We start from the raw sequence: 13,370 nt of genomic DNA, 5'->3' as shown, positions 1-13,370 counted from the left end.
CAGGAACCCAAAATGGTTCAAGGCTGGGAATCACCATATCCAGAAGTGAAAAACCAGAATGATTTGTATGTTATTACACTGTCATTACCCCAGCAGGTACTTCGTTAAAGAGAAAGATGAAACCCCATACTTAGAGTTGGTGGGAAATTCCTGTGGGTCCTTAAAATTCACTATTAGCTGGCTCATTAATTTTTTGCTTCCTCCAGACTGCCCCCCTTGCCCTGCCACTGTTCATCTCCTTCAGGAGCAGAGCAGTCCCGGGTCTAGCTTCAATACCAACTTTACAGAGTGCAGCTGCGTCTCTCATCCTTGTGAGTTCCCCGTGGGGCTCTCCTATTCTGGTCACGTCCGACCTCGCTTTCCTTGCACGTAATGCCCTGCTCTTCTCATTAACAAGCCTCACAGCGCTTCACAAAGACTGTCAGCCCTTCCTGGCCTCTCGATGGGGAATCGGGAGGATGGGAAGGTTTGGCAAAGCAAAGTGACTTTCCAAAGGTTGTGCCACAGCCCTGTGGCAGGCCAGCCCCGTGAGCAGGCTGCTCAGCATCCCCTCCTTTCGGAGAACATTAGCATCACAAAAGTAAGGGCGGGATCTTAGGGAAGGAGTATTTCTTCACCCCAGCTCCAAGTGGATTTCTCACATGTGCTCTGGGATTACACTCATTCCCACCAGCACTCATGCAGGCACCACCATACAAGTTCGACTGGTTTGGTGAGGGGGGTGTGTGCCACAGGATAAGGCACAGATGAGTTGTCGTCGTGTCTCTGGTATTTGTCTCATAGTCTTCCTGACCTCTGGTGATGAAGGAATGACGTTTTGGGCAGTGTTTCATTTTGCTAGGAGTGGCCTTTTGCTATTATTTCATTGTAGCCCCAGCAGGAAGAGGGCTGGCGCATGAGATATGCTGCAGCCCTGCTGCATCCTCCTGATGGTAGCGCAAGGTCTTCTGTTGGTGAGCTGTTCTTGCTGCCCTCTCTCTGAGCACAGCTTTCTGCTCTCCACACATCCTTCTGTTGAAGCAACCGGGTGCAGCAATCCTTTGTTATCAGCCTCTGCACCCTTGGTCTGCTCTTGCTGCTTGTGCGTTCTTACACATATTTTAATTCTTACTTTGTTTGTATCAACCTCAATATTCCTCTTAAAAGTCTCTGGTAAGTTGATGGTGAGCCTTGAGCCAGCTGCAGCTTTTCTCAAGAGCCTGAAGGTGAACAAAGCCATCAGACTCTCACCTTCCCCTTACAGGAGGAGGGGCGGGGTGGTGGTGGAAAGAAAGGACCAAAAACCCCAGCAGAGCCTGGAGGTATGAACTGATGAAGATCGGTGTTAGATGAAGTCTCCGGTGTTTTTAATAGGTTTGCTTTGGTCCCGCCCTCTGTTCCACTCATTGGCTGCCCTGGATGCTGCCCACTCTTTTGTATAAGGCGAGCGATGCAGCTGTCAGCCTCACAGGCTCATGATCTCTGCTCACTGAATAAGTAGAAATGGGCAGGAGGTCGCCTGTTGCCCTCTTGGTGGCCCTGTGGGCCAGCCAGCTGGGCATGTGGGCAGCGGGGCGCTCCAAGGTGAACCCCAGGATCATCACGGCTCCGCAAGGTAAGTCCCGGGCTGCGGTGGGCTGCAACCTTGAGATGCAGCAGTGTCTGCAGCTGACAGCTGCTCCCTGCACTGTGCATTTTCTACCTGTGTCTTGCTTTTTGAGAAGAGTTGGTCTTTTTGTTTTATTCCTTTTGTCTCTTTGGGGAGACTTTTGGCCCTCATTAAGATGAGCTAAAATGCCTGTAATCTCAGGAAGGGGCTTCTGGCTTGCTCGATTGCTTTTAATTGAATTTTTAGATTGCTGTTCTTTCCAACTCCTTTCCTTTTTATATTCTAAAAATACTTTCCTACAGGCTGGCTATATTAAAGGCTGTCGAAAAGCCCTGAAACAGACACAGTAACCATTTCCCGTAACTTGCAGAGAGAAATGGAGAAGTGTATTTGCATAATACAGTTAATTTTCTTATTCATCTGATGTACTTACCCTGTTAGTTGCAAATGAGTTCTGTGAGTAAATATTTGCAGAAGATCTCTGTTCTCTGAGAAAATATATACATCTGAAATGTCACACAAGGACTTATAATCAGATCTGATTTTAGCAGAAACTGAACAAAGAAATGTTTTCAAGGAGCAAGCTTAGAGTACAGCCCGAGCTTCATGTGTTGAAAAGAGCAGACTAACGTTTACTGGTTTTATCATGTGTCTTCCAAGCTTTTTGATTAATACCCTCCAGGGAGGCTTTAACAAAAGACCCCGTCTTGTCCCCGGCAGTTCTGGTGTTTGGCTAAGCCGGCGGTTTGAGCCGAGCTGCAGATCTCACGCTGCTCTGCAGTACAACAGCTCCTCTGTGTTTCCTATTCGCCGACAACTTCAGAGGACACAAATTTCCCGTGGTTTATTCTGCGCCATCTGTTATTCTTCTGCCATTATTTATTATGCCCTTCTCCTTCAGGCCCATTGCTGCCTGTGGAGGAAGGGCCCGGAGCAGAGGGAAGGGCAGTGGGTGCGTGGCTCGGAGGTGGCCTCCGTCATCGCACAAAGGGGAGAAACACCGGTAGGGAGGGCAGCAAAAGGTTGCTTCTGGTATTGCGTCATTTGTTTTATCTGCTGGCACATTAAGTGGCTCAGAAAAGGGGGTGCAAGCAGGGAAAAAGGCACAGAGCCTGAGACTGAACAGAGGATGGGGGTTATGCATTTCTCTGTAGACGTTTCCCCTGCCCTGCTTAGGGAAGGTAGGGGGGAAAGTTAAATTGCTGGAGGCTGGTGTGGCTGGAAATGCCTGTCCTGGAGTAAAGCTGTGCTGCGGGGGAAGAGGGGGCTCGAGTGCTTGATTTCTACCTGTGTCCGTGGGCTGTGCTTGGCATGCATGTGCGGTGTGGTCATTTGACCTTTCCCTGCATCTGTGTCAGAGGGTGGCTTTCCCGGCATCGAACACAACAAGGATCTGTTACTGAGAAACACCGAAGCCAATTAGTGTTAGGACACTTCCCTGCAAGGGGATCAGCTTCTGCTTATATCTGTTTCTCTCTCTTTTTTTTTTTTTTTTTTTTTTTAAGAGAGAGAGAGTGAGTGAGCGCTTAGCTGGGACACAGGCCAAGAGGGAAATCAGTTAGGGAGATCTCAGAGGTAGCTGTGTGGCACACTCGTTACGTGTCAGTCCTGTGTCCTATTTAACAGATTGCATTTTGCTCAGCGTAACCTCTACCCTTTAGGAAGTGGGTCTGTGGGTGGGGAGGAGGGTGCAGAGGAGGTTCTGGAGGAGGGTGAAGACATGGGACAGGGGCAAAGGGGATGCCAGGGACAACAGGGAGCCCTTGTTAACTTCCCCAATGATCCAGACACAGTGAAAGGCAAGCGCAGCATCTTTAGTAAAACCTGCAGGTCAGCACACTGCTGCTGTTTGCATCCGCATGGAGAGGCTCGTCCCTCGCAGTGGGGGTCACAGTACTGCAGGGCTCGGTTTGCGGCTTGAGCCCTGGTCCTGGAGGCTGGGAGCTGGATGGAGAAGAGCAGCAGTCTGGGACATTTGCATGGGTGTTCATGCTGGGGCTGGGCCTGATGTGCTGCGTTTGCAGTGGTGCAACGCTGGCCTCAGCCCTGGGCTCTGCAGGAGCCGGCAGCTTTTCACATAATTAAATTTCTTACACGCCATAGCCCATCGTTACTAGCACCAGGTACGGCAGCCTCAGTAAAGACACCTCAAGACGTTACAGCCCTGTGGGTGAAGGGAAAGATTCCTGGTGCTGGCCAAAACCCAGCCTTCTCCCGGAGGGAAGAGTACATGTGTGGGATCCCTCCTTGGGCTGCGGTGCTGGGGAAGAGGAGGAAATTGGTGCTGGGCAAAGTGCAGCTGCCCTTCCATCTCTCAGCCTTGCTCCCCTCGCCAGCACCCCCCCAGGCTCAGGGAGGGAGCCCTGGCCTCGCTGCAGGCAGCCTGAACTACTCTGCTCTTTTGCCCCATGGTCCCTCATTGTCCGTTTTCATAGCAAGAAATAGGTGAGGGGACATTGCGACATGGGAAGAATATGTAGCTGGGCTTAGGTGGCACAATCCCGAGCTCACATCTGAAGACAAAGAAACAGAGTCAGCCTGTCTCGGTGCTTGGAGCTCTGGGATTTAAGTAACTTTACAGTCCTGGGGCCTCAGACCTGTGGTGTGGGGCCAGGGCGGTGGGTGGCTGGAGCACCGTGTTCTGCAGATCTGCCTTTCCATGAATGCAGTGCGTATAAAGCCAGCCCCAAGGCCTCGGCCGCTGTGCTGCCTTTATTTCGCCTCCCTGAGGGCGCAGCGCAGTGCAGGAGGGGGTGAGGAAGGGACAGGTTTCCCCAAAGACCAGCCCAGTTTCAACATGTGCTGGGGAGCGTTTGCCACCAAAGGCAGGGTGAGTGATCCCTGATGCTCTCCCGGCAGCTGGCACAGGTGGCCAGCTCTGGGGTCCGGCTGGGTAAAGCAGCTCTTTCAAAGCACGTCTGACTCTGCAGGATTTCTTCCTCTTACTGGAAAGACACTGAGACCAAAGGGCTGAGGTCAGCTCCAGACCACTGCTCATATCTGAAGTGCTGAAGATCCTTTTTAGTGGCCAGGGCTTTGCCCTGTCTCTCCTTTGCAGCTGACACAGCATGCGGGTGGGTCAGGGTCTCTTCTGGCTATTACCCTCTCCAGTGTCCTAACGAAGGAAGATGGTAAACGGCAAGTTCCCTGTCTGTTGAAATATGCAGAGTGGGAGTGAGTTCAGCCTTAGCAGCCTGGGCTGGCGCAGAAGCAAGTGCTTCAACTTTGCACATTGTGTTCTTGCTTATCTTCCCTTTTATTTCCAGCCTCCCCCTGCCTCCATGTATTTTTCTAACTAAATGCTGACCGGCTGGGCTTTGCTTTGAGAAAGGTGCGTTCACATCCCACACTGAGCTTTTGCTTGTCAGCACAGATAGCATGTTTACTCTTCTGACCCATCTGCAGAGATGGAGGCCGCTATGTCCTGGGGCTGGGCAGCGCTGTCCGGGTGACGGAGCAGAGGCAGATAAGCCCCTCTGTGTGGAGTGGGAGGGTGGCATCCTAGGCTGGCTGTCTCATGACCGGAAAGTCACCGAGCATTGGGAGAGCAGAGAAGTGCAGTGAGGACAGCAAGGAGCCTGAGGGCTGTGTCAGGCTGCTGTAGCCTGGGGCCTTTGGTGCAGCATAGGAATAATTTTTAGCTACCGCCATGCTTAAGATTGTCTTGTCCCTGTTTGCTTGCATGTGTGTAGATCTAAGATAAACTCAGCCCTTCTCTGGCTGCCTGCTGCATTTATACCTTGCAATAGCATGGGGTCTAACAGTTTAATTATTACCCTGTTTCTCATTAACAGGTGACGCTGGAAACTGGAAGGGACAGGTTCTGAGCTGGTGCATAGCTCACAGGAGATAAGCAGGTCCTGCAGGGGAAAAGAAAGATTATACACTTGACCCTTGGCTGCCTTGAACGGGGTAAACTGGCTCTAGCCTGCCCTGGGTGACGGGGAGGCATTGAGATGGCCGTTCCTGGAAATTGCCTGCCCTGCCCATAGCAGCTCCTGGGCTTTGCCAAGCTCGGCTGCCTCTCCTTTCCCTGGGAAAACTGTGCCAGGAAGCATCTCTGAGTGCTGTAGGAGCTCTTCTAGGAGCTCTTTGTGCCCGCCAGTGCAGTGGTGCTGCATTCAGCTAGCAAAGCAAGAGAGCTGATCAGAGATGAGGTTGAACTCGTACTGATGGGGAGTGGTGGCAAAATGAGAGTGGTGTTAGCACTAGCTTTTACTCCGTCGTGACAGTGGCACTGTTTTCTCAGGAGCCATGGTCCCATGGGTGTGAAGCATCTCTGTAGGACAGTTTCACATGAAGGTCTCAGCGCATCAGTATTTCCAGGAGAAAGCGTCTCTCTTTCCCAGCAATGCTATTTTCTGCAGACGGCTCATTTTTACAGGGTGGGTGATGCTGGTATCATGAAACGTTGGTTGAAAATATTTTTTGCTCTGTGCAGATTGAAAAGGAAAAACAAACCAAACAAACCAAGCGAGTGAATCACAACCACCTCCTGTTGCAAGAGCGTGACACAAAAACAACAGGCATGGGCAAACTAACAAAAGTTGTGGCTGCTGCACTGAAATGCTCAGGGCTGGGAAAGAGAGGCAGATGCAAATTGCTGACCTGCTGCTCAGCTCTGTGCCAGCCCTCGGGCTGATTCTTGGTCAGAATCGCAGAAAATTGCCCTTGGAAGGTATTCTGTAGTTATGTAGCCAGGCTCAGTGCCTTGGAGCAGGACAAACTAAATCTAAGCCTGAGTACTTGAGTACAAACTAAATCTAAGCACTGAGTACATGATGCTTTTTAGAGAAGCTTGTATCCAGAAAAAAGGCTGGAAGGTAAGTTAGAAGGAGGAAATTGCTTGTTTTGCAGCCAGCTCTCTCCTATTGAGCTACATCCTATGGTGTGTGGCTATTTCTGGTTGCTCCAAGAATAGGACTTGTTCCTCCTGTTGGGCACTCTTTTCAATCCCAGCTCCACCCGGTGTAGTAGGCTCTGTCTGTGTCTGGTGTGACAGAGGAATATGGTAAGAGTGCCCCAGGAGCTGGATGTGGAAGCATCTCCTACCACCTCTACTAATTTCAGAGCAGCTTAAGTCTGAAGCAACAGGCTTCATATAATAGACCTCGTATCAGCCTTACTGACAGCTCTGGTTCTCTAGTGCTATAACTACTCAGTCCCCAGTTTGAACCCTGGTGTCAGCATCCTCCTGCAGCAATGACTCCACATCTAATTACCCGCTGGGGTTAAATTATTCTCCTTTATTGGGTGTGTGTTCTGGGAGGGAGAGGGCACTACAAGTTTAAGGAGCTGTCGGAGCTTCCGTGGGGAATGCATGGACCGTTCCAGCCAGACACCTGCCCTTGGGCTGCTTGCAACAACCATGGCCATGGATTTGCTTGTATCTTGGATAATACAAGTTTTGGCAAGTCTCATTTGAGTGTCTGGTTTGAAACGACTGACTGTAACGCAGTGGTTTGGCTTTCCAAGTGTGAGTAATGTGGCACTGCAGCCAAAGACGGACGTGAGAAGAATAGATACTGTGTGTTCCTGCTGGTGGGGTGCAAGCGGGCAGAAAGGGGATGCTAGGAAGGGCTGCGTGGCCTGCCCCAGCACAAACCCAGAAGGCTGCAGGGCTGAGACCTGGCTGACACTCGTTGCATGGGTGGGAAGCCTACAGCAGCAGGTAGAAGGGCGGCAAAGAGCCTGAGGAGGCCCTTCCCAACCTGGTGAGGAACTCCCTTTGCTGTGTGCATAATCTCATCAGTTTTCTATAGGAAACTGAAACTTCATCCTCACTCCAGAGCCACAGATCTTTCTTCCCACCTTTAAACCTCTGCAGAGGGTGGAGGCTTCATGGGGAATTGCACAGGTCCCCTTACCCTGTGTCCACCTTCTGGCTAGCCTTCCCTGGGCTGGGAGAAGATGGCATGTGCCCGAGAAGGGTTTCTTGGCTGCCCTGCCCTAACCAGCAGCAGGGAGGCGGGAGATGGCTGCCAATTAAGCTAAAAGGTAAAGCGGCTGTTTTGCTGGTGGATGCTCATGGAGGTGCTTGGGGCAATCTTTATCCTGCAAGGCTTTTTATGATAAATCACTCTCTGGAAACTGACCTTCCTAGCAGGAGGGGCAGCTGTGCTCTCCAGATAGCAGCTCTCCTGCTAAACCCATCCTTTTATTGTTCTGCCATTGTTCCAGTGACCGTATAATAAAATAGCATAATCACAGGCCGAAGTTGCCCAGCTTCCAGCAGGAACACGGCAAAGCTCAGGACTGTCATTACAGGGAGCAGCTTTTGGAAAGTAACAAAACCTGGCTCTAAATTTAGCACCCGCAATCCGTAGGGTGCAGCAGGCAGCTCTGCTTCGGGGCTGGTTGGGAAAAACGTACCTGCTAGATGACAGGCTATATCCGTGAAATCAAAGGCTCCGGACTCATCTTGCAGTGGCACAGGCTTCAGTGCTGCATAATTTTGGGGGGGTGAGCAGGCGGCTGGGGGGCAGGGGATATCGGTGGTGTGTTAGCATGCATAGAAAATACTGCGATGCCTGTCACGTAGTCATTTTGTGTTAGAAAGGAGAAACCTATCTTTCCTGGAGCACAAAGCGCTCTGGTTCAAGCCTTCGGAGGGTAAGCGGAGTCCTGCAACGCTGCCCCTGTTCACGGAGCCCTGCCTGATGGCAGAGACTTTGAATTCAAGGCTTGTTCCTTCCTGGCTGCAGGTTAGGGGCCTCTTTTGTTGCTCGATGAGTGGGTGTTTGAGCCCACTGCTGGCTCTGGCTCCGGCGAAGGGGATATAGGCTGCATAGCTCTCAGAAGAGCTTTTGAGCAGGCATGCCCATGCCCAGCAGCTGGGTTACCAAACTGAGAGGTTTTTTTTTTTTTCCCCCTCTTTCTTCCTGCCCTAGCTCACCCCTGCATTGAATACTGCTGCCTGCTGCCAAGACGCTCCGGAGCTCACCAGAAATAGCGTGGAAATTGTTAATGTGCCAGAATATTTGCCTTCTGTAGTGTAACTCTAAAATAAAGCATATTCATCTAGTTAGAGCATACTCGGTGAGCTTGAGCCTGCCTTTCTGCCACGCTAGCGCAGCCCTCCTGGGCATTTGGACTGCACACAGGCTGAGAGCTTTGGTAGGATATATCCCCGAAAATGCAGGCTGAATTGTTTCCTCTGCTCCAGAGCATTTTGCTGTTGATGGCAGGGGTGTCTTGAGGGCAGCAGAAAGCAGCTGCACAAGCACCCTGTGATTGCAGGGTCTTCAGAGGCGGTTGGGGAAGAAGCCAGAGAGAAGGCGAGCAGTGTTGTATGGTGGCAGCTGGGAATGTAGCTTGGCCAAGGGTGGAAAAGTCCCACTGCAGAGAGGATGTAGATGTTACTGAGATATCCATAGCCTCGCTCTTTCCTTTGTAAGGGGTGCTTGGAGGGAGTCAGAAGCAGTTTGGAAGGGGTGTGAGGGAAAGATAGCATGAGGTTTCTTGGCAGATGATTAAATACTGCTTGTCTCCAAACCGTCTTGGGGAAGAGACAGGAGGAGAAATACTAAACAGATTAAACTGGCTTGCTGCAAACTTAAAAGAAGAAAGAGGGGTGAAATGTGTAAGGCAAGCAGGTCTGGGTTTGAGTAACATGGGTTTCCTGGCTGCTTGTCCCCACTCTCTACTTTCACACCTCTCTTTCTTCTGGGTTTCCCCACAAGCACATGGGCCCCTTAGCTACAGGGCTGCACGTCCCCCTGATCCTCTCCAGCCTCCTGCGGGCTGCCTGTGCTGCCCAGTGCTGGGCTTACTGGTTCTCTGCATGAGGGATGATGGCTACAGATGGAAAACAGAAAGGACAGCAGTACACAGCCCTCGCCCTCACTCTCAGCTGTGCTGCTTTCGGGAGCCAAACTGCAATGTTTCCTACAGGATGGAGGTCAGGGGAGAATTATGATCAGGGCTTTTACCTGCCCCGGGTGATGAGAAAGCACTTTGCCTTTACTTAGAAACCATTTTTACTTACTCTGTCCTTTCTGGGCACACTCATGCTCTTGGGATGCGTTTGTGGGAGTGCCTGGTTAAAGCAAAGGCAGCTGCACTGACCTCAGTGTTGCTGCCCTACCTGGCCGGTGCCCCCTGCCCCGGCGGGGGAGGCTGTGTCAGATATGAAGTACGCAGGTGACTCATGGCCACAACAAGGCTTGTTTGATCTGAATTGCCAGACCCTGCCCTCTGGCTCTCCTGGTGGGCATCAGCTGGGGGTCTCCCCATGCCAGGGAGCTGTGTGGTCCCAAGGAGAGTGCAGAGGGCTTTAAGGAGCAGGAAACATGCATGTCTGTGTCTGGTCACGCTTCAGTAAGAGACATTTTTAGCACTCTTTCTGGCTGCCTGGTTTTTGCTGCTGCTCCCCAGTGCCTTTTGGCTCCTGGCAGACTAATACCACAGAGGAGTTTTGGAGTGTCCCTGCAAGCATCCTGAAAAGAAGGCAGGGGCGAGGGGAGACAGGGAGGGGAAGGCAGGCAACACAGATCCCTTCTGAGATGTGCCAGCTACCAGGCTGATGGGCTCATGGCCATGCTCCCAGTCAGCTATGTTGTGCCAAGCTGAATAGGTAGGGAACAGGGAGGGACAAGGATGATACCTGGCCCTGGGAGGACTGTGGAGGGAGCTTTTTGGGGTACAGGATAGAAATCTGTAGGGGATCAGGTTCTGCTCTTTTTATTTTGCTTTCTTGAGAAATGACTGATGTTGGAGCACGGGCTGACCCGAAACGGTGCGGGGGAGCTCTGTACACCGAGCGGTGTTTGGGCTGGCCCTTCAGCCTTCCCGTGCCTTCCTGCCCCAGCACTGACAGCTGGCTGTAAGGACCCCGGCTCCCAGGGGTGCAGCTAAATCCCTTGGTGTAGAGTGCTGGTGGCATAAGCTGGGAAGAGGAGGGAACAACAGGCCAAGTTTTGCCGTGAACAATGGGAAGGAAGTGGTTTCCCACATTGTATTGCCTTTTTGCTCCTTTCTCAGAAACCCCTCCTACGAAGCATACAATTTTCCACAAGGCGTGTTGGCTGGTGTGTGTTAGAGACCTTGCAACTCAAAGCCCCTCAATTACTCTGTGGCAGGTCAGGGCAACCCCCCCCCCCAGAGTGTCCCTCCTGGGTTGTCTCATCTAGAGACAAATTGTTCCTATAAAACCCCCTGTCACTGCAGGATCTGCCGGCTCCCAAAGGCCTGTCAGACTGTTGGAGGCATCCATCCCCTGGGAAGGAGTTGGCTGGCGGGTGAGCGTGGCTCTGGGGAGCACCTCCCAGGCCTGACTGTGGTTTCCTTGTGTCACATTGCTCCCTTTGGGCAAAGTCACAAGGGAAGAAAAAACCTAGCTGCTTGGTGAGCACAGCAGCTCCCCCGGAGGCATGCTTCCTCCTTCTGAAATGTCTCAACTTGGGAATTTATAGATCATCTAAAAAAAAAAAAAAAAAGAAAAACCAAACACGCAGCTTGGCTTCTCACCAGCATCTGTGGTGGAGCTGCGGAGACAGACGGCGTGTGGCTCTTGGATGGGGAGCAGTGTGGTTCAGTCCAGTCCTTCTCCCAGGGATGGAGGGGACCCATGGTGGCTCCGTGTGGTGTTCACATCCCTCTGGGGTGGGTGCCGTGACTTCCCGTGCTCCCCTTAGAGGAGACCGTCTGCTGATGGGGCTTCCAGGCAGGTGTCTGGCCAAGGAGGTAGGAAATCGGGGTATAGTCCTCCTGGTCTTGCCTGGGCAAATAGTGAAACTGGAACTGCCGTAATGAGTGATGTCAGAGCTGGGACCAGAACCAGGAGTCCTGATCCCTGTGTGTGACTAAGGTAGCGGACCTGAGTCACATTCCCAGCCCTTAAAGAAAAGCAGTTGATCCGCCTGTGCTGGGCTGCTTATCACACATCCTGAGTGCGCTGGGGAAGCGGAAGGGTGATTGATATCACCGAGTCAAGGCAGCTCTTGTGTCCCCAAAGCGGGGTGATGTGCAGGAGCCTGGAGCACGCAGTCAGCCCTGACTCATGGCATTGCTGGGAGGTGAGAGCTCTGGCACAGGTGTAGGAGGACGAGACCCCGGGGAGTCCTCGGCGTTGCCAGTCCTTGAGTCAGCGTTGAGCAGACAGATTTCCTTTTTCTGTCAGAGCCAATCCTAGTCAGATTGCAGCAGACACGTTGCTATCAAGGTCGTAATCTGCTCAGTCTATTCAAAGAGGAATAAAGAAGTAAAACCTGGGAAATGAGAAATTGGTTGTAGAAGTAGGGAACTTAGAAAGGATCCAACCAGTGCTATGACTCAGGCAAGAGAGTGCTCGCTGTCAGACCTGCAGGCAGCAGAGCAGGTGGCAGTGTCACCAGCATCATGCTGGGGAGGGTAGGATGCATGATGGTGACGGCTGACAGCGTTCTAATGTGTTATAGCGAGAAGAGTTCCCAGGGCTGCCGGGTGGATTGCCTGGGCGTCAGGGAGTGCGGTGGCGCTGGAGATTTGGCTGCGTTTGCCACAGCAGTGAGCTTTGGTGCTGCACCTGTTTAAATCCCATTTTGCCATTTGATGGGTGGCCCAGCCCTGTGTCCGCATCATATGACAGCAGCACGAGAGTGGGAGAACACAGGCAGCCTAGCTAAAGGAACTTCCCCTGCTCAGGGCAGCACAGACCCTGTGGTATGGAGCAGGTAATGCCAGGAGCGGGTAAACCCCATACTCTGCCTGATTTTCACTCTTCATACTCCAAGGGGGGATCCCACTTAACAAGGGTTTTATGAACAGCAAGTAAAAAGATCTGCCCCTTGTCTGCATCAGTGTTGCTTCCAAGAAGCAATGGGTTCTTAATCTTGTCCTCCTTTCCTTTTTTACTTTACCCAGGCTTTATCTCAGTTCCTCATTTTAAAAATGCTGGCACCAGGGTGGATTTGAACCACGACTTCCATTTCAGGGAGATGTAGTCCTCCCCCAGCATCAGTGAATCGTAGACCCACAAAGACCTGGCCCGCTACTGGTGCTGGGAGCTGTGCAAGCCAATGACTAAGCTGAGTGTCTGGGGTGCTGGAGCCAGCTGCCAGACCGGGAGTGTGGAAGGGAGAATGGCCGTAGCTGAGTCAGCCGGAATGAGAGCTGGTTGTTGAGTTTGTCTGCAATGAGGCTGTACACCCACGCTGCTTCTCTAGTTGGGACATCTGTTCTGGAGGTGGGGGGCATGCTCCCTCCTGCACAAAGCTCTGGGATGCTCTGGGAGCCTGACCCTGCCATGGTGCTGGGGAGGGCCAGGCCCTGCGCAGGCTCTATGTGCCTTTGTGAAAGGGCTTCTGGACCCAGAGGGGGCCACAGCCCTTTGGTGTGTTATTAAAGCTGGATTTTTCCCAAGCTGTGGCTAGGGAGGCAGGCCCATCGCTCCCTGTCAGGTGGGGGAAGCAGGATTGCTCCATTTGTTATCTGCATTGCTCTCTGTGTTTAGGACAGGCCTCCCTACCCTCATCTCATCCAGAGCACCTCCCTCTTCGTTTCCATCCTCCTCCGTTACCTCACCCTGCAGGCATCCTTCTGAGATGCACCGGGCTCCCTCCTTCTCCCTCATTTAATATTCTTCTTCTTCAGTCTGGTGTGGTACTCTCCATCCTCCCTGTAAAGCACAAAGCTGCTCTTTCTCCCTTTCATTTCCTCCGGACTGGGGTTAGCATTTCAATTGACAATTGTGCCATTTGATTTGTGCGCTGATGGTGGCGTTTGCAGTAAATGCCAGGCAGAGGGACTCAGCGGGGTTAGCAAGGCTCTGGAAATGAGCCCTGTGTCTTCTGAAGCTCCAGAC

The 13,370-nt window shown here is 52.1% G+C and overlaps 1 protein-coding gene across 1 annotated transcript in view; it reads left to right on the top strand.

The window, feature by feature from the left end:
• Positions 1–1,410: 1,410 nt before the first annotated feature.
• SEMA7A (semaphorin 7A (John Milton Hagen blood group)) overlaps positions 1,411–13,370 on the top strand; it is a 28,144-nt gene continuing 16,184 nt past the window's right edge. The window contains 1 exon segment of the mRNA XM_005437458.4: positions 1,411–1,594. Coding sequence (XP_005437515.1) covers positions 1,483–1,594 — 112 coding nt within the window. The 5' untranslated portion in view covers positions 1,411–1,482.

Source organism: Falco cherrug, chromosome 7 (genome assembly GCF_023634085.1).
Source record: "Falco cherrug isolate bFalChe1 chromosome 7, bFalChe1.pri, whole genome shotgun sequence".
NCBI classification, from domain to species: Eukaryota; Metazoa; Chordata; class Aves; order Falconiformes; family Falconidae; genus Falco; species Falco cherrug.
This window is presented reverse-complemented; position numbering and strand designations above follow the sequence as displayed.